Here is a 25,717-nt window from a genome sequence, read left to right on the forward strand (position 1 = left end):
AGGTTTGAGCACTACCCAGTCAAAGGGTTAAAGCCTGATCTTACTATAAGATGTACCTTCCTAACCTGTACTTAACACTAAAATTCACTTTATTCATTTTTACTATCTTTTAGTATTATTTTTAATGCATAAAGGGCTCACTATTGTCACTGTCTTGCTAGCCACAGTGGAGGTGGGAGGCGGGAAGGGCATTTTTCTTGTGGTTCTCCCTCCCTCTTCCTCTAGGCCTGGTCTCCAAGGGCCTAGGCTGGCCCTGGCTTGAGGTCTGCAAACACAATGGGCCTCTCTAAGCAGCAGACAGAGGCATGTTGGCTGCCAGCTTCGGCCCAGACTCTGGTCACAAACACAGCCCTGTGGCTGAGGACAGGCTCAGGACATTGGTACAAACCCCTGACCTAGCAGAGGGAAAGTTCCAGGATACAAACTGGGACTGCAGGGGCCCAGACAAACCCCCAACTTAGGCCAAGGAAGTAAGACTCTGGATGACACATGGAGTTTACTGGTAACACCTGTTCTTCCCTGACATTCTCAGGGGATCCTGTACCCACCAAGCTCCAGGACCCAGAAAAGATGCCCAGTTGCCTTGCCTGGTTCATATTCAAAGCACAGGCCATCCTTTGATGGCCCCTTAGACGTGATCTCAGGAGCAGGATGGGAATAGTGAAATGCTGAACAATGTGGCCAGTGATTAGGCTCCCAAGGGAACCTAAAACCAGAGAGGCTCCCAAGAACCCTGGCTCCACACTGGGGCAACTGCCAATCCCTGACCTTCTCTATAAAGTCCCCAAAGTCACAAGGACCAGCCACAACCCAGCATCCTCCCGTTCCCCAGACTTGTCAGATCACTTATGTAATGTAGAGATTCTGCACTCCAGTGCCTCACCACCACCTCCCTCCCCCTCTGTGCTGCCCTCTATGGAAGTACCTCTACCCATAAGGCTGTTGTGCCCAGAGAGCAGGTCAAAAGAGACTTCAACTAAGAAAAAACTGAGAAAAAAACAAGGCTACAACTTCCTTTCTCCTATCCAGGTTAAGGAATAATCTTGCCTTATGAAAAGTCTCAGATTACGTAAGAACAGAAGACCCTCAGTCTTGAGATGCCATAACATGTTACTTGTCTCCTCTACTGCATCTATGGGAGACATTGCTAATCAATTCCAGCTCCTTTCTGCTGAGCCCAGACAAGGCCTCCCAATTCTTCTAAAGACAGAGCTCCCAGCAGTTACTAGTGGAACTGACACTCTAAATGAAAGCTATGGGTTATCTCTGATCTAGTCTAACCCCCAAAAATAGGGAAACTGAGACTACAAGAAGGCACAGGTCTTACACAAGGCCAAAGATTCACTGTAGAACAGACAAGATTTTAGGAACTGGGCTCAGCGCCTATAACTCAGTGGCTAGGGTATCAGCCACATACACCAGAGCTGGTGGGTTCCAATCCAACCCAGGCCTGCCAAACAACCATAACAACTACAACCAAAATATAGGCTTAGTGAAGAAGGAATGGAGTGAATGAGTTAGAGGCAAGAGATAGGTGTCAGCTCCTTAAGTCAGAAGATGCTTTAAGCATTCAACATTTAGAGATACTACCTTCTCAGAATGACATATATACTGCGAACCCACATAGACACATTATCAACCTAAAGAATTAGAAATATGTCAAAAGCAGAAATTTTACCATCAATACACTAAACTTTCAGACAACAGAAACCAAAAGAGCTTTCAAATCAAAGAAAATATGACATTTTGATGACTGTCAATGACTTTTCAAATCATATTGCCTGGTATAAATATCAAAGCAATGGGGTATCTGTGGGGAAAAGTCTCTTATATTCATAGTACTTATGTGTAATCCCATTTAATTAACTTTGACATTAAAATACTATGTATGATTGATGTACTTTAGGGACTACCACTCTACAGTCAGTCTTTTTGAATATTAAAAAAAATGCCAAAGATCACCTAGGGACTCAGAGCCTGTATGCTTCTGTGGCCTTTTAGAGACCCCTTTGGGGAAACCAAAGCAACCTACCAGAATTTGAGCCTGAGACTCAACTCAGCAGCTTCTCTAGCCATGGTATTCTCCATCAGCCCCCGCCACCTCCCTGTGCCTATTCTGGGCTGTGAGCCAAAGATACATTCCTCAGGCCCCCACAGGGTTCCAGAGCTGACAGAATAGAGTTTGAGAAAAAGGCTGAGAAAAGCAGAAACCTTGTGGGAGGGAACAAGAGAAAGATTTGTGACAACCACAGCAGGAGGCCTATAACAACCATTGGGGAAACTGAGGCCCAGAGAAGGCAAGGGTCTCACCCAAGACCATACAGTGAGGGAATAATGGGGAAAACCATCCAACTCATCTCTGATCCTCTCTGGAAGGATTTGATGGCCTGCTATATAAAGACCAAATCCTCTACCAAAGAAGGATAGGTCTCAGGGTTTTAGGGTCACTGGATGCCAGAAGAAACTGGAGTTGAGAGCTCCCCAGGTAACCTCAGGAAAGAATCTGAGCTTCCCTTTCCCCAATCCCTACTCTTCTCTTTCCCTGAGCCACTCACTGGTGGCACATACTCACACCCTGAAAGGCAAAAGCTACATCCCCCATTTTCCAGATGAAGAAACTAAGGCTTAAGGAAATGAAGTGACTTATTGAGGCCTTACAGCTAGTGATTAGAAGAAAGAAATGCAAACTAGGGCGGTTTGGCTCTGTGTCTGCTCTCGCCTCATCACCCCACACTGTCTCTAGGCAGATCCCAAGTTCTGTTTCTGTTTTAACCCTGCCTACTTCCCAACCCTAGTGCTGGGATGTGGCTACTTGAGGCTTAGAAAAGGTAGGGGAGAAGTTAAACACCTCCTCCCAACCCTCTGGGCTCTGGGCCCCCAGAACTCACCTTCCAACACCACCTCCTTGCCTGTCTTCTTAAGAGCCTGCACTGCCTCATCATGGGTGGCAGAGGACAAGTCTTCCCCATTTACGGACAGGATAGCATCGCCCACGAAAAGGGCCTCTGTCTGGTCAGCTGCCAATCCCTTGAAGATCTTAGAAATGAGAATAGGCATCTTGTTCTCCCGGCCACCTGCGCAGGCATAGAACGAAGAAGAAACTGAGGCAGACACTCCAATACTTGGGAGCCAAGTCAAGGCAAAATTATTATATTTCTGTTGTTTTGGTTTTTGTTTTTTTTTCTTTTGCAGTTTTGGCCGGGGCTGGGTTTGAACCTGCACCCTCCAGAATATGGGGCTAGCACCCTACTCCTTTGAGCCACAGGTGCCGCCCAAAATTATTATATTTCTAAGGGCCTCCCTCAGTGCCCAACCTAGTATAGGTAAAGGGGGGGAAAGGACAATAAAGAGAATCTCAGAAGACTTAGAAGTCTAGGACACTCATAATACTAAATCCATTTCAAAATTCATAATGCTATAGCTTTGTGCCTGGATCACAGCTTTGTGCACTTTTTGTTAAGTGCTTTATGTGTTCACCAGTGTTCTATTAGCTTAAAGTACTTCAATAGCTTTTTCGTAAATATTTAGAACTTTAAGCAATTTTCACACCTCCAACCCCCCAAAATCTGGAATTGAGATAGAAGTCAGCTATTCCTGGGCGGCGCCTGTGGCTCAGTGAGTAGGGCGCCAGCCCCATAAGCTGAGGTGGCGGGTTCAAACCCAGCCCCGGCCAAACTGCAACAAAAAAATAGCCGGGCGTTGTGGCGGGCGCCTGTAGTCCCAGCTGCTCGGGAAGCTGAGGCAAGAGAATCGCGTAAGCCCAAGAGTTAGAGGTTGCTGTGAGCCGTGTGACGCCACGGCACTCTACCTGAGGGTGGTACAGGGAGACTCTGTCTCTACCAAAAAAAAAAAAAAAGTCAGCTATTCCTATGGTCCCAAGAAACTTCTTTTTTTTTTTTGAGATAGTCTTTTTTTTTTTTTTTTGTAGAGACAGAGTCTCACTTTATGGTCCTCGGTAGAGTGCCATAGCCTCACCCAGCTCACAGCAACCTCCAACTCCTGGGCCCAAGCGATTCTCTTGCCTCAGCCTCCCGAGTAGCTGGGACTACAGGTGCCCGCCACAACGCCCGGCTATTTTTTGGTTGCAGTTTTGGCCGGGGCCGGGTTTGAACCCGCCACCCTCAGTATATGGGGCGGGCGCCTTACCTACTGAGCCACAGGTGCTGCCCTTTTGAGATAGTCTTACTTTGTCTTTTTTTTTTTTTTTTTTTGTAGAGACAGTCTCACTTTTTATGGCCCTCGGTAGAGTGCCGTGGCCTCACACAGCTCACAGCAACCTCCAACTCCTGGGCTTAAGCAATTCTCTTGCCTCAGCCTCCCGAGTAGCTGGGACTATAGGCGCCCGCCTCAACGCCTGGCTATTTTTTTTTTTTTTTTTTTTGGTTGCAGTTTGGCCGGGGCCGGGTTTGAACTCGCCACTCTTGGTATATGGGGCCGGCGCCTTACCGACTGAGCCACAGGTGCCGCCCGAGATAGTCTTACTTTGTCACCCTCAGTAGAGTGCTGTGACATCATAGCTCACAGCAACCTCTAACTCTTGGGTTTAAGCGATTCTCTTGCCACCACCTCCCAAGTATCTGTGACTACAGGCGCCTGCCACAGCACCCAGCTATTTTTTAGAGACAGGGTCTCGAACTTGCTCAGGCTGGTCTCAAATCTGTGAGCTCAGGAAATCCACCTGCCTTGGCCTCCCAGAGTGCTAGGATTATAGGTGTGAGCCACTGAGCCCAGCCCCCAAAGAAACCTTTTTAACCATGATATAAAGTCTTATAATTGAGGGGTCAGGCTGGAAACCAAAGCCTTAAAGTCTAGAGATTTCAAAAGCTTATCTCAATTGCTTCTCCAATGCTAAATAAGCAAACACATTTTATTGAATTGCTTTCTTGATCCAACTTTTTTTTTTTTTTTTTGTAGAGACAGGGTCTCACTTTATGGCCCTCGGTAGAGTACCGTGGCATCACAGCTCACAGCAACCTCCAACTCTTGGGCTTAAGTGATTCCCTTGCCTCAGCCTCCCGAGTAGCTGGGACTACAGGCGCCTGCCACAATGCCCAGCTATTTTTTTTTGGTTGCAGTTCAGCCAGGGCCGGGTTTGAACCCGCCACCCTCGGTATATGGGGCAGGCGCCTAACCGACTGAGCCACAGGCGCCGCCCCTTAAATGCCCTTTTAAAATAAGAAATAGTAATAACAGTTCCCATTAGTTCCCAATCAAGTGCCCAGCACTGTGCTAAATGCTTTCAATGTTGTCTCGTTGTATCTTCACAACACCCCATCACATAAATAAGTTCAGTTTCCTACTGGGGAAAAGGAAGTGTGGAGAGAAGCCCCTTGTCCAAGGTCATTCAGCTAATAAACAGCAAAGTAAGTATTTGAATCTAGGCCTCTGGGCTTCAGAACGAACACTTTTTTTGTTTGTTTGTTTTGAGACAGACTCTTAGAGTCTCACTATGTCGCCCTCAGTAGAGTGCTCTAGCATCATAGCTCACAGCAACCTCAAACTCTTAGGCTTAAGCGATTCTCTTGCCTCAGCCTCCCAAGTAGCTGGGACTACAGGCGCATGCCACAATGCCCAGCTATTTTTTGGTTGTAGTTGTCATTGTTGTTTGGCAGGCCCAGACTGGATTGGAACCCGCCAGCTCCAGTGTATGTGACTGGTGCCTTAGCTGCTGAGCTACATGCACCGAGCAGAAGAACCAATACTCTTCACCCTGTGGTAGACTGCAAGTCAGGTCCTGGGATATCACACTTCGGGTCTATCTCCAGAATACTGAAGATAAGAAACTAGTAGCCTAGGGCTTGGCACCCATCACTCAGTGGTTAAGGTGCCAGCCACATACACTGAGCTGGGGGGTTCAAACCTGGCCCAAGGCTGATAAACAACAATGACAACTACAACAACAAAATATATATATATATATAGTCAGGCGTTGTGGTGGGTGCCTATAGTCCCAGGCAACAATGACAACTACAACAACAATGACAACTACAACAAAATATATATATATATAGTCAGGCGTTGTGGTGGGTGCCTGTAGTCCCAGCTACTTGGGAGGTTGAGGCAAGAGAATCACTTAAGCCCAAGAGTTTAAAGTTGCTGTGAGCTGTGACACCATGGCACTCTACCATGGGCAACATAGTGAGACTCTGTCTCAAAAAAAAAAAAGAAACTAGTAGGGCGGCGCCTGTGGCTCAGTCGGTAGGGCGCCGGCCCCATATACCGAGGGTGGCGGGTTCAAACCCGGCCCCGGCCAAACTGCAAAACAAAAAAAAAAATAGCTGGGCGTTGTGGCAGGCGCCTGTAGTCCCAGCTACTTGGGAGGCTGAGGCAAGAGAATCGCTTAAGCCCAAGAGTTGGAGGTTGCTGTGAGCTGTGTGAGGCCACGGCACTCTACCAAGGGCCATAAAGTGAGACTCTGTCTCTACAAAAAAAAAAAAAAAGAAACTAGTAGCCTAAAGTGGGAAGTCACTGTTCCAAGGTCACACAACAAGTTAGTGGCAGAGCTGCTGGGACTAGAATGCCTCTCCTGACACCTACACAGGCCCAACAATTTGTGATCTGCATAGAGCTTGAGATCTAGGAGAAGTGGTTTCTATTTATATCTGCCCTCTCTCACCTGAAGGTAGGGGCTTCAGTTCAGTTTGAAGCCATGATCACTCATGGCTGCCTCAGACTAAGCTAGACTCTATAAGAGGAGTTACCATGGCAACAGGAGCCCAGTCTCCATCCACAGGAATTGGATGGTCCCGGCACTTTCCCTGAAATCTCCCAAAAGTACCCTCACCCCCACCAGGAAGTATGGAGCTGAGGAGTAACATTGTAGACTCAGGAAAGTCCTTGCTCCTCTCTTGAGTCTCAGTTTGTCCACGTGCAAAATGGAATTCTGTGTAAACTCTAAATTCCTTCCTGCTCTAACTAAGGGTATAATTTTTTAATTGGTCTATCCCATGCTGGAGTTTAGGAGAAAGACTTGTACCCACATCCTGGTTTCCTCATTTCCCCCTCTGAGGCCCGCTTGGTTGGCTGCCTGAGGATCTGCCCTTCCACAAGAAAGAACCAACTCCCCTGGGCACTTTCTAGGGGGACAGTGGCCTGATAATTAAGGTTCAAATCTCAGCTCTTCCACTCACTGCGTGATCCTAGGAAAACCATTTTACCTTTCTGAGTCTCAGTTTCTTCATCTGCAAAATGGGCATTATATTCCCCACTTTTTACCACTTGTTGCCAATATAACGTGGATCATGAGACTAGTGTATGGGCGCAGCACCTGGCACCCAGTGGTGGCATCACCATTCCCACTCCCCACAGTGAAAAGAACCAGTACCACGGAGACACAGATAGGGGATAATGCACATTCAAGGTGATACAAGGGCTGACATCCTTTCCCAAACCACTCTGATGGGGGAATTGGACCCTGAGAAACTGATGGCAGGAATGGTGAACCCAGCAGCTGGGAGCATAAAGGATTTTAAGCACTATGTTCAGTTGCTTTAGGAGTCTCTCCTGGTCTCCACTTTTCCTCTCACCTAAAAGCAGTAGTTAACCAGCCACCTACTGTATAGAAACACAACTCAATCATCATCCTCTTATACAATTAAGGTAACTGAAATTCAGAGATCAGAAGTCCACACAGCTGGTCTTGGACTCAAACAGTCTCACTGCACCATAAATGGGACACACTGGCTATCAATGGGGGCTGAGAGCTCTCAGAGAGGAGTGGCAGCTCCAAGTTCACCCCCTCCATCCTGTGCAAGGTGAAGATGATCAGATCAGAGATTCAAACCCAGTTGTCAGGTGGCACCTATGGCTCAAAGGAGTAGGGTACCAGCCCCGTATGCCAGAGGTGGCGGGTTCAAACCCAGCCCGGCCAAAAACAGCAAAAAAAAAAAAAAACACTTGTCAGGGTTCCCCTATCCAGGTACATAGTCTTCCAATTTCTAAGTCCTTGCTGGTCTTCTGTCTGTGATCCCAGCCTGTGCCTCCAACCACATCTCCTATCCACCCCAGTGCTTCCAAATACCAAGCCTCATCCCCACCCCTTGGTTGTTTCTCAGGGACTTTCCCTCTCTGCCCTAGTGGTGTCTCAGGCCTCAACCTCTTCTCCCCACCCTCTGCCTTCCTGGGGTCCCTCTTGTCCTTGATGCTCATGCTAGTTGCTCCTAGACCTTTATGCTCCACACAGAACTCACCACCCACGTGTCCTTGTTGTGCCCACAACGCTCTCCAAACCTATGCCTCTGTGCCCCCGCAGACCCTCAATAACCAGAACACCCTCCGACCTTGGGCCCGCAGTGCCGTCGTTTACCTCTATTTCTTCAGATCCCCTCACCTCCAATTCCATGTCCTCTGGGCTCTGCCAGCCCCCACGATCCCCGCGCCCTCGGCAGCCCCACAGACACCACGACCCCGTACCCTCAGTGTCCCGCGCCCACCTTTGATGCTGATACCCAGCCCACCAGCGTCGGCCTTGCGCACTGTCACGCGGCGCCTCTGGAGCAGCAGCGCTTCGGGAAGCTGGGGGTTCGCGGTGCCCGGCTCGGCGGCGCCGTTGAGCTGCGCGGGCTCTGGCTCCCGCGGGGCGCCGGGCTCCGCGCCGGGCTCGCCGTCGGCGGGGCTCACGGTCAGCACGTCCTCTGCCAGACTGAGCAGAATCCGCTGCCACCGCTCGCCGCCGGCCCCCGAGCCCGCCCCGGCACGCAGTTCCAGCAGCCCGGTGCGCGGAGCGCGCCTGCCTGACGCCATTTTCGCCTCCGAGCCCCCGGGCCGCCGCGCTCGCCCTGTCCTGCCTGCCCAGCCCGCTAGGACTAAGCGCCCAGGGCAGAGGGCAGCGGGGCCCGGCTGGGCCAGCCGCCACCCTAGCCCAGCCACTGGGGGTGGAGCTTCGAGGGGCGGGGCTATCATGGGGTGTGGCTAATGGTTGGAGGCGGGACAGCAGGCAGAAGAGGGAGGCTGCGGGGGGCCCAGGAGCTCAAGGATGTAGTGAGTGACTCGGAGGGTGTGTCAGAAGGGTGCGACGGGGCGGGGCCACGAAGTTCTGGGTTCCGGGCGGGGCCGCATAGAGGGCTGCCAGCGGGACTGCTAGTCGCTGAGGTCGGGAAAGAGCTAGTTACCCATTCAGGCCCGTCTTGGTGTGGGGCGTGGTGTCTACAGGTGACAGACCCCGCCTACTGGGAGGGGAGCGTTGCCTATTCGGCTCAAGGCTTGGGGAGTAGGGTGGACAGGTCCCTACCACAAAACTAGAGGGAAATTTAAGAGAGTAAACCTTTGTTTTGTTGGCTCGGCGCCCGTAGCACAGTGGTTATGGCGCCAGCCACATACACCGAAGTTGGTGGATTCCAACCCGGCCTGGGCCAGCTAAACAACCATGACAACTGCAACAAAAAATAGCTGAGCATTGTGGCGGGCGCCTATTGTCCCAGCTACTTGGGAGGCTGAGGCAAAAGAATCTCTTGAGCCCAAGAGCTTGGGGTTGCTGTGTGCTGTGACGCTCCGGCACTCTACCGAGAGTGATGAAACTCTGTCTCAAAAAAAAAAAAAAAAACTTTGCTTTTTTAACAGGCAAGTATAGAAAAGACTGAAATCCCACACTTTGAGACTTACCAGAAGCCCTAACATCTAGTTCGGGAAGAGGGCAGAGAAGTGGCGCCCTGAGACTTGGTTTCTGATCCCTGCCCTCTCTGTTAGCTCCAAGTTGACCTGGTCCCGTCCCTTCTCTAGGCCTCAATTTCCTCATCTGTGAAATGAGGATCATAACAATTCCTACTTAACAGGGCTCATGTAAGAATTAATGTGAAAATGCATTATAAAGTGTGAATCTCTATGCTATGGAAATAATCACTTTAGCCTCCTGGAGTAGCTACTGTTAAAGAAGGGAAATTTTGGATATAGGTCTAATTGGCCTGGGTCACAAATTTATGAGTGGGGCAGACCTGGGACTCAAACCCAGGCCTGTTTGTCACCAGTGCCTGAACATTCTGTTACCTGACAAATACAAAGGAAAGATATGATTGTTATCAGAAAAATCCCAAGGCTGAAAGACATGGTGGCTCACACCTCTAATCCTAAGCACTCTGAGAGGCGGAGGCAGGAGGATTGCTTGAATCTGGGAGTTCAAGATCAGCCTGAGCAAGAGTGAGACCCTTGTCTCAATTAAAAATAGAAAAATTAGCTGGGCATGGTAGCACATACCTGTAGTCCCACCTACTCTAGATCCTGGGCAGGAGGATCATTTGAACCCAGGAGTTTGAGGTTGCTCTGAGCTAGTCTGAGGCCTGGGCATTCTAGCCCAGTGACAGCGCAAGAGCAACACTGTCTCTGGGTGGCACCTGTGGCTCAGTGAGTAGGGCGCCAGCCCCATATACCGAGGGTGGCGGGTTCAAACCCAGCCCCGGCTGAACTGCAACCAAAAAATAGCCAGGCGTTGTAGCGGGCGCCTGTAGTCCCAGCTGCTGGGGAGGCTGAGGCAGGAGAATCGCTGAAGCCCAAAAGCTAGAGGTTGCTGTGAGTCCTGTGACATCATGGCACTCTGCTGAAGGCAGTAAAGTGAGACTCTGTCTCTACAAAAAAAAAAAAAAAGACTGTCTCAAAAGGAAAAAGAAAAGAAAAGAAAAATCAGGGCGGCGCCTGTGGCTCAGTCGGTAAGGCGCCAGCCCCATATACTGAGGGTGGCAGGTTCAAACCCGGCCCCAGCCAAACTGCAACCAAAAAATAGCCGGGCGTTGTGGCGGGCGCCTGTGGTCCCAGCTACTCGGGAGGCTGAGGCAAGAGAATCGCTTAAGCCCAGGAATTGGAGGTTGCTGTGAGCTGTGTGAGGCCACGGCACTCTACCGAGGGCCATAAAGTGAGACTCTGTCTCTAAAAAAAAAAAAAAAGAAAAAGAAAAATCCCACCACATGGCACACCTTAAGCAGCCCTCATACCTGCCTCTTGTATCCACCCTCTATTCCTCTCTGGGATATATTGGGTAATAAATAGGTAGGGCCATACCAGTGTAGACTTCCTATACTTTCAGGTAAAACCCTCCACAAGAAAGAAAGGGAAGGCCATGTGTGGTGGCTCACACCTATAATCCTAGCACTTCAGGAGACCAAGGCAGGTGGATTGCCTGAGCCCACAGGTTCAAGACCAGCCTAAGCCAGAGTGAGACCTCGTCTCTAAAAATAGCTGGGCATTGGGCGGGGCCTGTGGCTCAGTGAGTAGGGCGCTGGCCCCATATACTGAGTGTGGCAGGTTAGAATCCAGCCCCAGCCAAACTACAACAAAAAAATAGCCAGGCGTTGTGGTGGGCACCTGTAGTCCCACCTACTCGGGAGGCTGAGGCAAGAGAATCACCTAAGCCCAAGAGCTGGAGGTTGCTGTGAGCTATGATGCCATGACACTCTACCAAGGGCAACAAAGTGAGACTCTGTCTCTAAAATAAAAGATAGGGCAGCACCTGTGGCTCAGTCAGTGAGGCGCCGGCCCCATATACCGAGGGTGGTGGGTTCAAGACCGGCCCCGGCCAAACTGCAACAAAAAAATAGCTGGGCATTGTGGCGGGCGCCTGTAGTCCCAGCTGCTTGGGAGTCTGAGGCAAGAGAATCGCTTAAGCCCAGGAGGTGGAGGTTGCTGTGAGCTGTGTGATGCCACGGCACTCTACCCAGGGTCATAAAGTGAAACTCTGTCTCTACAAAAAAAAAATAATAATAATAAAAAAAATAAAATAAAAGCTAGTTGGGCATTGTGGTGGTAGCCTGTAGTCCCAACTACTCTGGAGGCTGAGGCAGGAGAATTGCTTGAGCCCAAGAGATTGAGGTTGCTGTGAGCTATGACAACAGTGCACTCTACCGAGGGTAACAAAATAAGACTCTGTCTCAAAAAAATAAAAAACTCAGAAAAAAAGATATATATGTAGTATACAAGTTTTCCACAGCAAACTCATGTTCACAAATAACCAGAGACAAACCCAAGTGTTCAACCATAGGGGAATGAGGCTGGGCGAGGTGGCTCACACCTGTAATCCCAGCACTCTGGGAGTCCAAGGTGGGTGGATTGCTTAAACTCACAGGTTTGAGACCAGCCTGAGCAAGAGCAAGACTTCATCTGTTAAAACAGCTGGGTGGGGTGGCGCCTGTGGCTCAGGGAGTAGGGTGCTGGTCCCATATACTGAGGGTGGAGGGTTCAAACCCGACCCTGGTCAAAACTGCAAAATAAATTAATTAATTAAAAAAAAAGAGAGAGATGCTTGTTTAAAAAAAAATAAAAAACAGCTGGGTGTTGTGGCGGGCACCTATAGTCCCAGCTACTTGGGAGGCTGAGACAAGAGAATTGCTGCAGCCCAAGAGTTTGAGGTTGCTGTAAGCTATGATGCCATGGCACTCTACCAAGGGTGACAAAGTGAGACTCTGTCTCAAAACAAAAAACAGGGTGACACCTGAGTCTCAGTGAGTATGGCGCTGGCCCCATATACCGAGGGTGACGGTTTGAACCCAGCGCCGGTCAAACTGCAACAAAATAAAAAATAACCAGGCATTGTGGCAGGCGCCTGTGGTCCCAACTACTTGGGAGGCTGAGGCAAGAGAATCAAATCGCCTAAGCCCAAGAACTGGAGGTTGCTGTGATCTGTGACACCACGGCATTCTACTGAGGGTGACAAAACGAGACTCTGTCTCTAAAAAAAAAAAAAAAACAATAGGGGAATGACTCTATAGCACTGAGACCACATACATATTATATGTAATACATACACGCATGTGTACATATAGCCCACCGCTGTGATTTATTCAGTTTTGGGTATGTGTTGGAAGATGACCTGAGTGATTTATATACATCGTCAATTAAATCTCCCATAAATCCTGCACAGCCTGTATATTATCTGCCTTTTATAAGCGAAGAAATTGAGGCATACCTCTAGTAAGAACACATCTGGGTCTGTCCAGCTTCCAAGTTCACATCTCTCCCCCTCATTTCTGCAGCACACATAGCAGCAGGGGATGACTGTACAATTCATTCATTCAACAAATATTTATTAAAAATCAACTATATTCCAGGCGGCGCCTATGGCTCAGTGAGTAGGGCGCCAGCCCCATATACCGAGGGTGGCGAGTTCAAACCAGGCCCCAGCCAAACTGCAACAACAACAACTACAACCAAAAAAATAACTGGGCGTTGTGGCGGGCGCCTGTAGTCCCAGCTACTTGGCAGGCTGAGGCAAGAGAATCACTTAAGCCCAGGAATTGGAGTTTGCTGTGAGCTGTGATGCCAAGGCACTCTACCCAGGGTGACAGCTTGAGGCTCTATCTCAAAAAAAAAAATATGGGTTTTGGGCCAGGCACTGTGGCTCACGCCTGTAATCCCAGCACTTGGAAGGCCAAGGTGGGTCGATCGCCTTGAGTTCACAGGTTCCAGACCTGCCTGAGCCAGGACATTTCCACATGTCCAAAATAATAATAAATTGCTGGCAAACTGCCTATTTTTTTTGAGACAGAGTCTCACTCAGTCCCTCTGGGTGTCATAGCTCACGGGAACCTCAAACTCCTGAACTCAAGAGATCCTCTTTCCTCAGCCTCCTGAGTAGATGGGACTACAGGCTCCCTCAATGCCTGGCTAGTTTTTCTATTTTTTTTTTCTGTAGAAAAACTAGCTGGGTTGGGGCGGCACCTGTGGCTCAAAGGGGTAGGGTGCCAGCCCCATATGCCAGAGGTGGTGGGTTCAAACCCAGCCCTGGCCAAAACTGCAAAACAGAAAAAGAAAAACTAGCTGGGTGTTGAGGCAGGTGTCTATAGTCCCAGCTACTTGGGAAACTGAGGCAAGAGGATCTCTTTTTTTTTTTTTTTTTTTTTTTGTAGAGACAGAGTCTCACTGTACCGCCCTCGGGTAGAGTGCCGTGGCGTCACACGGCTCACAGCAACCTCTAACTCCTGGGCTTCCGCGATTCTCTTGCCTCAGCCTCCCTAGTAGCTGGGACTACAGGCGCCCGCCACAACGCCCGGCTATTTTTTTTTTTTTTTTTTTTTGTTGTTGCAGTTTGACCGGGGCTGGGTTTGAACCCGCCACCCTCGGCATGTGGGGCCGGCGCCCTACTCGCTGAGCCACAGGCGCCGCCCAAGAGGATCTCTTGAACCCAAGAGTTTGAAGTTCCTGTGAGCTATGATGCCATGGCACTCTAGCCTGGGCAAAAGAGGTAGACTCTGTCTTAAAAAAAATAAAGAAAACTGTGCTTAAATGTTGTAGGACAGCCTGAGAAATTTGGGATAAGCACTTTTTTTTTAAGAGACAGAGTCTCACTTTGTCACCCTTGGTACAGTGCCATGGCATCACAGCTCTTGGGCTTACATGATTCTCTTGCCTCAGCCTCCCAAGTAGCTGAGACTACAGGCAACCATCACAATGCCCAGCTATTTTTTTGTTGTAGTTTAGCCGGGCCTAGTTCGAACCTGCCACCCTCGGTATGTGGGGCCGGCGCCCTACTCACTGAGCCACAGGAACCGCCCTGGGATAAGCACTTTTTTTTTTTTTTCGTAGAGACAGAGTGTCACTGTACCACCCTCGGATAGAGTGCCGTGGCGTCACACGGCTCACAGCAACATCTACTCTTGGGCTTACGCAATTCTCTTGCCTCAGCCTCCCGAGCAGCTGGGACTACAGGCACCCGCCACAACGCCCGGCTATATTCTTTTTTGTTGCAGTTTGGCTGGGGCTGGGTTTGAACCCTCCACCCTCGGCATATGGGGCCGGCGCCCTACTCACTGAGCCACAGGCGCCGCCCGGGATAAGCACTTTTGATAGATGATTACTACATCCTGCTTAGCTTTGGGAAGCTTAAGTGAAGGTGGTGAAGGGAGGGAAGGAGAGATCAAGCAGGAAAGTGAGGCTTACTTCCCTGGGCTCACTTCCCTCACCAGTCTCACAAGAGACCAGGGGGGAAGTGAGGCTTCTTTCCTAAAACAAAAGCCTGAAACCAGATCCTTAAAAGTCCCCCCACGTACTGCCCTGTTTAAAAAAGACTTAATGAGGCCCAGACAAACTTGCTGAGAAAGAGCCCTGATAGAGTCCCTGAGGGACTGTTTTCTGTGGATATAATAGGAGAGAAAGAGGGGAAGAGTGATGTGTGCAAAGAGGCTAGCAGAGAAAGAAGAAAGCTATAGAGCCAGTGGAAACAGTAAGGTACCTGTGCATATGTGTATGTATGTGAGGGTGTATATGTGTGTTGTGTGTATGAATGTGTGTGTGTGTCCATGATCACACAGTATGGGCAGTGTGACATCACTGTGTGAATCACCTGTAGCTATCCCCAAACCCCTACAGCTGGAGGAATTCTCTGCCTCTCCACTATGGTCAGCTGATGCCTCTCTGCTGTGGCTCAGAAATTGGCCTGTCAGACACACACACACACACATAGGCCTGGCTCCCCATCAAAACCTAGGCAGAGCTTCCAAAGGAAACCAGTTCCCTCCCAAGGGATAAGAGAGGGGAAAGGGAAAAAGCAGGAAAGAGGGGAACTTTCCAGTCCACTGAAGGTCCTATAAGCTCAAGACTTGGACCAAGGGACTGTAGTCCCAGTCGGACAGGGAGGCCCCTCTGCATGGGTTCCAGGGCAGTGATCAAGGATTCCTATCCTCCTGGCTTCCTAGAACCAGTAATGTCAGAGTTAAGGCTCGGCACCCGTAGCACAGTGGTTACGGCACCAGCCACATACACCAAAGCTGGTGGGTTTGATCCCAGCTGGGGCCAACTGCAACAAAAAAAATAGCTGAGCGGTGTGGCAGGCACCTGTAGTCCCAGCTACTTGGGAGGCTGAGGCAAGGGAATTGCTTGAGCCCAAGAGTTTGAGGTTGCTGTGAGCTGTGATGCCACAGCACTCTACCCAGGGCAACATAGTGAGACTCCGTCTCCAAAAAAAAAAAAAAAAAGGCTTGGCCCTGTAGCACAGTGGTTACAGTGCCAACCGTGTCCACCGAGGGTGGCAGGTTCAAACCCACCCTGGGCCATCTAAATAATGACAACTGCAATAAAAAATAGCCGGGCATTGTGGCAGGTGCCTGTAGTCCTAGCTCCTTGGGCGGCTGAGGCAAGAGAATTGCTTAAGCCCAAGAGTTTGAGGCTGCTGTGAGCTGTGATGCCACAGCATTCTACCGAGGGCGACATAGTGCGACTCTTTATCAAAAAAAAAAAAAGAAAGTTAACATGACCAGATTTAACATAATCAGTACTTCCTGTGAATTATGTTATTTAATCCTTAAGACAATCCTCTAGGAGATAGGTCCTATTATTATCCTCAGTAGGCAGAGTGAAGAAACTGAGGCTCTGAGACATGAATAAGCCCACGCAGTCTGGCACCACAGTTTGACTTGACTGTACCCTGGGAAAGGTTTGGAGCTTAGTGAAAGATAGGATTCCAAAGTAATCTGAGGTTCTCAAGTCCCAGTGAAAACCAGGCCAGGTGCTTCCCTTATATGTCACCTTTTAATCTTCATTGCAGCCCAATGAATTAGCCTAACCATTTTGCAGAGGAGGAAACAAAGGCTCACAAAGGGAAAGTTATTTGTACAAGGTCACACAGCTAATACATGGCAAAGCCCAGATATGAACAATGTTATTTATTTTTTTTGTGGTTTTTTGGCCGGGGCTGGGTTTGAACCTGCCACCCCCGGCATATGGGACCGGCACCCTACTCCTTGAGCCACAGGTGCCGCCCGAACAATGTTATTTCTAATTCCAAAGCCTTGACCACTTTCACTGGGCTCTCCTAAGATACTAGTTATTAATAGAATTGGACTCAGATTGTTACAGAACTCAAATCATAAGCTTGTGGAATTTAGATTAATTAGTAAAGGAATGTTGGCATCCTAAAATCTTGGCATTTAGGAGAGGGACCTTTCAAATGTCCCTAGGCCCTGGCCCTAGGCTCTGGGCATGGTAGCTCAGGCCTGTAATCCTATAACCTGAGCTCAGGAGTTCCAGACCAGCTTGAGCAAGAACAAGACTCCCTCTCTACTAAGAAAATAGAAAAACTAGCCAGCTGTCATGGTAGGCACTTGTAGTCTCAGCTACTTGGGAGGCTAAGGCAAGAAGATTACTCTAGCACAAGAGGATCACTTGAGCACAAAAGCTTGAGATTGCTATGAGTTATGACTCCACAGCACTCAACACCAGAGCAACTGAATAAGACTCTGTCTCAAAAGAAAAAATAAATAAATAAATAAAAACAAAAAAACATTATGACTTTACTGGAGCCTGGAGGATGCACCTTCGAGATGCCTCATTCACATGACTGGCAAGTTAGTGTAAACTCTTGGCTGTGAGTTCAACTGAGGCTAAGGGCTGGGAGCTTCTGTTCCTCTCTACCAGGGGCTTGGGCTTCCTCACAGCATGGTGGGTGGGTTGGAATAGTAGGTGTTCCAAGAGAGCCCTTAGACACCGGCTTTCTGTGATCCAGCCTTAGCAGTCACATAACCTCATTTCTATTATACTCTGTTGGTCAAAGCAGTCACAACATTCTTCCTAGATTCAAGAGAAGGAAAATTCAACTCAATCTCTTGAAAGAATAACCAGATTCTAGAAAGGCATATGTGAGGAGAGATATTGTAGCCATTTTTGGAAAATACAGTCTGCATAGAGGTTACTGAAGTTCATTCACATGGTGGTGACATGGACTAGGGAGGTGACTGCAGTGGAAATAGAGAGGACTAAATATAATTAAGAAGTGTTGGGTGGTGCCTGTGGCTCAAGGAGTAGGGCGCCAGTCCCATATGCCGGAGGTGGCGGGTTCAAACCCAGCCCTGGCCAAAAACCAAAAAAAAAAAAAAAAAAAAAAAAGAAGTGTTAAGGGGATAAGATTTCTTTTTTTTTTTTTTGTAGAGACAGAGTTTCACTTTATTGCCCTCGGTAGAGTGCCGTGGCGTCACACAGCTCACAGCAACCTCCAACTCCTGAGCTTAGGCGATTCTCCTGCCTCAGCCTCCCGAGTAGCTGGGACTACAGGCGCCCGTCACAATGCCCCGCTATTTTTTTGTTGCAGTTTGGCCGGGGCTGGGTTTGAACCTGCCACCCTCGGTGTATGGGGCCGGCGCTCTGCTCACTGAGCCACAGGCGCCGCCCTTTTTTTTTTTTTTTTTTTTTTTGTTGGGGATTCATTGAGGGTACAATAAGCCAGGTTACACTGATTGCAATTGTTAGATAAAGTCCCTCTTGCAATCATGTCTTGCGGGGATAAGATTTCTAAGACTTGCTGATGGCATGGATCAAGGAGATTAAGGAAGAGTCAATAGCAGATATATGTTTAAAGGGTGTGATGGTCTAAGATAACCTAGGAAAACAGTGCCAAAAAGAACAAAAATGGGCCATGGACTGAGCCCTGGAGATATCAAGCAGAAGAGAAGAGAGCAGATATAGACAAATAGTTCAGGCGGTGCCTGTGGCTCAAGGAGTAGGGCGCGCCAGTCCCGTATGCCAGAGGTGGCGGGTTCAAACCCAGCCCCGGCCAAAAACCAAAAAAAAAAAAAAAATAGACAAATAGTTCGGGAAGCAGGACATTTGCTGTTGGGTATGGATGTATAGGGGACTGATTAAGGAAGAGTTTTTCTCTTAAACCAGACACTAACCCTGGGCCTCTAATTCTAGACCCAGGGTAAGAAAATAAACCTTGTGAGGATGATTGTGAGGGTCAAGCTGGGCCTGAATGACGCTCAGATGGGGAGGAGCAAAACACTTTCAGAGAAAGGAAGCACAGGGGACAGGAGCCAGGACAAAGAGTTTGGCTTTTTTGTTGGAGACAATAAAGGGCCAGGAAGGTGTTAACCTTGGCAGAAAGAGTCAGAGTCATAGTCTAAGAACTTTTGTCCCAAGCCAGCATTTCACAAGGGAAGAACCAGAGGCCCAAGAGGGGACATCACCAGCCTCTCCTTCCTAGCCTAGTACTGGTCTCTCACAAAAGACAATACACATGGAGGAGACCCGCCAATGCTGAAGGGTGCACAAATTGCACATCCAGGAGCCACATCTCACACATGCCAGCAGGGGACAGCAGAGAGCCAGGGCCATCTCAGCCCTGTAAGAAGAAAAGACCAAAGGTCAGAAAATGGGACTTGGGTGGGAAGCTGGGCAATTTGAGATTGCTGCCACCCTTTTTTTTTTTTAGACAGAGTTTTGCTCTGTCACCAAGGCTAGAATGCCATGGCTTACCCTAGCTCACTGCAACCTCAAACTCCTGGTTGACGCTATCTTCCTGCTAGTTGGAATGACAGGCATTAGCCACCATGCCCAGCTAATTTTTCCTTTTTTTTTTTAATTGTAGAGACAGTCTCACTTTGTCACCCTTGGTGAGTGCTGTGCCGTCACAGCTCACAGCAACCTCTAACTCTTGTACTTCAGCAATTCTCTTGCCTCAGCCTCCCGAGTAACTGGGACTACAGGCACCCAGCATAACGCCCGGCTAGCCCAGCTAATTTTTCTATTTTTAGCAGAGATGGGAGTCTTACTCTTGCTCAGGCTGTTCTTGAACTCCCAAACTCAAGCATTATCCCTGCTTTAGCCTTTCAGAGTGCTAGGATTACAGGCATGAGCCACCAGGACCAGTGAGATTGTCAGTTTTTTAAAATTTTTTTTAGAAACAAAGTCTCACTTTGTCACCAGCAACCTCCAGCTCTTGGGCTTAGGTGATTCTCTTGCCTCAGCCTCCAAGCAGCTGGGACTACAGGCGCCCACCACAATGCCCAGCTATTTTGTTTTTGTTGTTGCAGTTTGGCCAGGGTTGGGTTCAAACTCACCACCCTCGGTATATGGGGCCAGCGTCCTACTCTCTGAGCCACAGGCGCTGCCCAGATTGTCACTTTATTTTTATTTTTATTTTTTTTGAGATGGAGCCTCAAGCTGTAACCCTGGGTAGAGTACCGTGGCATCACAGCTCACAGCAACCTCCAACTCTTGGGCTCAAGCGATTCTCCTGCCTCTGCCCCCCAAGTAGCTGGGATTACAGGCGTCTGCCACAATGCCAGGCTATTTTTTTGGTTATAGCCGTCATTGTTGTTTGGCGGGCCGGACTGGATTCGAACCCACCAGCTCAGATGTATGTGGCTGCTCCCTTAGCTGCTTGAGCCACAGGCGCCGAGCCGAGACTGTCACTTTTGAAGCACTTCCCTTCTCCATGTTTCCATGTAACCATGAGGATTATACATCTATTTCTCAGATGGTGACAATAGTAATTATTAGTATTTTTTTTTTTGAGACAGTCTCACTCTGTTGCCCTTGGTAGAGTGCCTCAGCCTCCCAAGTAGCTAGGACTATAGGTGCCCGCCACAACGCCCAGGTATATTTTTGTAGTTGTAGTTTGTATTTGTAGTTGTCATTGTTGTTGGCAGCCCCGGGCTGAGTTCGAACCCACCATGTCCTGTGTATGTGTCTGGCACTCTAGCCACTGAGCTACAGGCGCCGTACCAATAGCAATTATTATTTTTACCATTATTACACCTGTCTCCATTTATTGAGTCCATCCCAAGAGAACCCATGTGGGGACCAAGCAGACATGAGCTCAAACCCTGTCTTTTCCACTGATTCATCAGGTGACCCAAACAGGACTTTCTCTGAGTCTTACTTTCCTCATCTATAAAATGAGGATAATAAAACAGAAGCCAGGCTCGGCGCCCATAGCACAGTGATTACAGTGCCAGCCACATGCACTGAAGCTGGTGGGCCAGCTAAACAACAGTGACAACTGCAACAAAAAATAGCTGGGCTCTGTGGCAGGCTCCTGTAGTCCCAGCTACTTGGGAGGCTGAGGCAAGAGAATCGCTTAAGCCCAAGAGTTTGAGGTTGCTGTGAGCTGCGATGCCACTCTTTTGAGGGTAACATAATAAGCCTCTGTCTCAAAAAAAACCAGAAGCCTGGAGAACTCTGGGAGAATTGAATCGGTCTTGTGTAAGTAAAGTGCCTGGGGCATGAGAAAGCCTCCATAAATTTTAATTTCTTCCCCTGGCTTCTGTAGACTGTTTTATTTAGGCACATTTTATTAATGTCATGTTCCAGATATGTACTGTGAGCATGCTGTGTGCCTGGACCTGTGCTAGATACCGGGAACTAGAGAAGGCCCCTGCGTGCTAGGGGCAGATTCCCACAGCCAGGATTCCAAATTCCTGCTAACTTCCTACTCACTATATGATGTTGGGCTGATGGTCCAAGATGGAAACCTCAATTCTACCATCTGTAAAACAGAATAGTTACAGCACCTAAAAGATCGTTATGACATGTAAGTGTGACAATGCACCAGTAAATGTTTTGCATTGTGCCTGACACATACTAAGTACTCAGTAAATTCAAAACGAAAACAGAGGGCAGGCACAGTGGCTCATACCTATAATCCTGGCACTCTGAGAGGCTAAGGCTGTAGGATCACTTGAGCTCAGGAGTTCAAGACCCACCTGAGCAAGAGTGAGATCCCACCTCTACTAAAAAATAGAGAAGTTAGGCTGGTTGCACTAGCTCATGCCTGTAATCCTAGCACTTGGGAGGCCGAGGTGGGTGGATTGCCCTGGTTAGAGACCAGCCTGAACAAGAGCAAGACCTGGTCTCAAAAAAATAGCCGGGCGTTGTGCCAGGAACCTGTAGTCCCAGCTACTTGGGAGGCTGAAGCAAGCCCAACGGTTTGAGGTTGCTGTGAGCTATGACACCACGCACTCTACCAAGGGCGATGAAAAGAGACTCTGTCTGAAAAAAAAAAGAAGAAAAGAAAAAATTAGCAGGGCATTATGGTGGGTACCTGTAGTCCCAGCTACTTGGGAAGCTAAGGCAGGAGGATTGCTTGAACCTAGGAATTTGACATTGCTGTGAGCTATGATGACACCACGGCACTCTAGCTTAGGTGAATGAGACTGTCTCCAAAAAAAAGAGGAAAAAAAGACTTCAAAAACAGAGTGTATTTCCCTTAAAGTTACATCTCCTCTGGACACCCCTATACTGGTCATGCAGGTCACTGGCCACGCTCTTCAAATTACCAAACAGCTTTGATATCAGAGAAGAGGCAAAAAACAACCCAGCATCTGAAGACTGAAATTACAGCCTGTCTCCACCACACCACATATCTGCTGTGCAGCCTTGGACATTCAGCCTCTCTGCTCTTCAGTTTCCTATGTGAAAAATTAAGATCATAGGGTGGCGCCTGTGGCTCAGCAAGTAGGGCGCTGGTCCCATATACCAAGGGTGGTAGGTTCGAACCTGGCCCAAGCCAAACTGCAATAAAAAATAGCCAGGTATTGTGGCGGGCTCCTGTAGTCCCAGCTACTTGGGAAGCTGAGGCAAGAAGAATCTCTTGGGCGGCGCCTGTGGCTCAGTGAGTAGGGCGCCGGCCCCATATGCTGAGGGTAGCGGGTTCAAACCCAGCCTCGGCCAAACTGCAACCAAAAAATAGCCGGGCATTGTGGCGGGCGCCTGTAGTCCCAGCTGCTCGGGAGGCTGAGGCAAGAGAATCGCGTAAGCCCAAGAGTTAGAGGTTGCTGTGAGCCGTGTGACGCCACAGCACTCTACCCAAGGGCGGTACAGTGAGACTCTGTCTCTACAAAAAAAAAAAAAAAAATCTCTTAAGCCTAAGAGTTTGAGGTTGCTGTGAGCTGTGATGCCACAGCACTCTACCGAAGGGGACATAGTAAGACTCTGTCTCAAAAAAAAAGAAAAAAAGGTGGGGGGCGGTGCCTGTGGCTCAAGGAGTAGGGCACTGGCCCCATATACCGGGGGTGCCGGGTTCAAACCCAACCCCAGACAAAATTGAAAAAAAAAAGAAAAAATGTGCAATACATGCTTAGTCATTATTACTGGGGGTTTTTTAGCTGTAATTCAGACAGAAGTATGCTGTTATTATTATCACTACAACTATTCTACTCCCATATTATCTTCCACATCCACTCTGACCTCAATTCCTTCTTTTGTTTTTTTTGCAGTTTATGGCCAGGGCTGGGTTTGAACCCGCCACCTCCGGCATATGGGGCTGGAGCCCTAACTCCTTTCAGCCACAGGCACCACCCCTCTGACCTCAATTCCTATGGATTCAGCTTCCTAAAAGCCTCTCAGAGCCAACTCCAACCTCCATTTCCCAGGCGTGGCTCAGCCTAACATTCCAGCCCTCTATTAAGATCGCCAGTCCTGGGTGGCACCTGTGGCTCAGTGAGTAGGGCGCCGGCCCCATATACCGAGGGTAGCGGGTTCTAAACCCAGCCTCGGCCAAACTGCAACCAAAAAATAGCCAGGCGTTGTGGCGGGTGCCTATAGTCCCAGCTGCTTGGGAGGCTGAGGCAAGAGAATTGCGTAAACCCAAGAGCTGGAGGTTGCTGTGAGCCGTGTGACATCATGGCACTCTACTGAGGGAGGTAAAGTGAGACTCTGTCTCTACCAAAAAAAAAAAAAATCGCCAGTCCTGGGCGGCACCTGTGGCTCAAGGAGTAGGGCGCCGGTCCCATATGCCGTAGGTGGCGGGTGCAAACTCAGCCTCGGCCAAAAACCACACACACACACACAATAAAAAAGATCGCCAGTCTTATAGGGCGGCGCCTGTGGCTCAAAGGAGTAGGGCGCTGGCTCCATATGCTGGAGGTGGCAGGTTCAAACCCAGCCCCGGCCAAAAACTGCAAGATCACCAGTCCTAGGCGGCACCTGTGGCTCAAAGGAGTAGGGCACCGGCCCCATATGCCTGAGGTGGTGGATTAAAACCCATCCCCAGCCAAAAACTTCAAAAAAAGGAAAAGGCTCGGCACCTGTGGCTCAAGCTGCTAAGGTGCCAGCCACATACATCTGAGCTGGCAGGTTGGAATCCAGCCCGGGTTCGCCAAACAACAATGACAGCTGCAACCAAAAAATAGCCGGGCATTGTGGCAGGCGCCTGTAGTCCCAGCTACTTGGGAGGTGGAGGCAGGAGAATCGCTTGAGCCCAGGAGTTGGAGGTTGCTGTGAACTGTGATGCCACAGCACTCTACACAGGGCGACAGCTTGAGGCTCTGTCTCAAAAAAGAAAAAGATCACCAGTCCTTGGGCAGCACCTGTGGCTCAGTGAGTAGGGCGTCCCAGTGAGTAGGCCGCCCCATATACTGAGGGTGGTGGGCTCGAACCCGGCCCCAGCCAAACTGCAACAAAAAAGTAGCTGGGCGTTGTAGCAGGCGCCTGTAGTCCCAGCTACTTAGAAGGCTGAGACTGGGCAGCACCTGTGGCTCAAGGAGTAGGGCGCTGGTCCCATATGCTGGAGGTGACAGGTTCAAACCCAGCCCTGGCCAAAAACCACAAAAACAAACAAACACAAAAAAAAAGGCTGAGGCAAAAGAATTGCCTAAGCCCAGGAGCTGGAGGTTGCTGTGAGCTGTGATGCCATAGCACTCTACCGAGGGCGACAAAATGAGACTCTGTCTCAAAAAAAAGATTACCAGTCCTCACCCCAGAGTTTGATTTACCAGGAGCTGCAGGAGCTTGAAACTTTATATTTTGAATAAATTCCCAGTTGGTGACCATGCTGCCAGTACTGTACAAGAATTGCACTTTGGGCCAGACACAATGGCTCACACCTATAATCCTAGCTCTTAGGGAGGCTGAGGCAGGAGGATTGAGCACTTGAGGCCAGGGGTTTAAGACCAGCCTGAGCAATGTAGCAAGACTCTGTCTCTACGAAAAAATTGACTGAGTGCAGCAGCTCAGGCATGTAATCCGAGCTCTCTGGGAGGCCAAAGTGGGTGGATTACTAGAGCTCAGGAGTTCAAGACCAGCCTGAACAAGAGCAAGACCCCCTCTCCACTAAAAATAGAAAAAATAGGCTAGGCACCCATAGCATAGTGGTTATGGCACAAGCCACATACACCGAGGGTGGCGGATTCAAACCTGACCCAGGCCAGCTAAACAACAATGACAACTGCAATAAAAAAATAATCAGGTGTTGTGGTGGGCGCCTGTAGTTTCAGCTACTTGGGAGGCTGAGGCAAGAGAATCACTTAAGCCCAAGAGTTTGAGATTGCTGTGAGCTGTGACACCATAGCACTCTACCAAGGGCGACATAGTGAGACTCTGTCTCAAAAAAATAAATAAATAAATAAAAATAGAAAATAGAAAAAATAGCCAGGCAATATGGCTGACGCCTGTCTTCCCAATTACTCTGGAGGCTGAGGCAAGAGGATCACTTAAGCCCAGGAGTTTGAGGTTGCTGTGAGCTATGATTGTACCACAGCATTGGGAGACAGATAAAGACCTTGTCTTAACAAAAAAAAAAAAAAAAAAAAAAGGGCGGCGCCTGTGGCTCAGTGAGTAGGGTGCCAGCTCCATATACTGAGAGTAGCAGGTTCAAACCCAGCCCCAGCCAATTTGCAACAAAATAAAAGCCGGGCATTGTGGTGGGGGCCTATAGTCCCAGCTACTCAGGAGGCTGAAGCAAGGGAATCACCTAAGCCCGAGAGTTGGAGGTTGCTGTGAGCTGTGACACAACAGCACTCTACCAAGGGCTGTCTCTATTAAAAAAAAGAAAAGAGGGCGGCACCTATGGCTCAGTTGGTAAGGCGCCGGCCCCATATACCGAAGGTGGCGGGTTCAAACCCGGCCCCGGCCAAACTGCAACCAAAAAATAGCCAGGCCTTGTGGTGGGCGCCTGTAGTCCCAGCTACTTGGGAGGCTGAGGCAAGAGAATCGCTTAAGCCCAGGAGTTGGAGGTTGCTGTGAGCTGTGTGAGGCCATGGCACTCTACCGAGGGCCATAAAGTGAGACTCTGTCTCTACAAAAAAAAAAA

General features: G+C 49.1%; 1 protein-coding gene across 2 annotated transcripts in view; it reads right to left on the minus strand.

The window, feature by feature from the left end:
* Positions 1-8,968, minus strand: part of SNTA1 (syntrophin alpha 1) — a 29,268-nt gene extending 20,300 nt beyond the window's left edge. For both annotated transcript variants that reach the window (XM_053574602.1, XM_053574601.1), the window contains exons 1-2: positions 8,433-8,968; positions 2,889-3,074 (exon numbers count right to left, since the gene is read on the minus strand). In XM_053574602.1, coding sequence (XP_053430577.1) covers positions 2,889-3,074; positions 8,433-8,901 — 655 coding nt within the window. In that variant the 5' untranslated portion in view covers positions 8,902-8,968. The remainder of the gene's footprint in view (positions 1-2,888; positions 3,075-8,432) is intronic.
* Positions 8,969-25,717: the final 16,749 nt, after the last annotated feature.

This window comes from Nycticebus coucang, chromosome 21, assembly GCF_027406575.1.
Source record: "Nycticebus coucang isolate mNycCou1 chromosome 21, mNycCou1.pri, whole genome shotgun sequence".
NCBI lineage: Eukaryota > Metazoa > Chordata > Mammalia > Primates > Lorisidae > Nycticebus > Nycticebus coucang.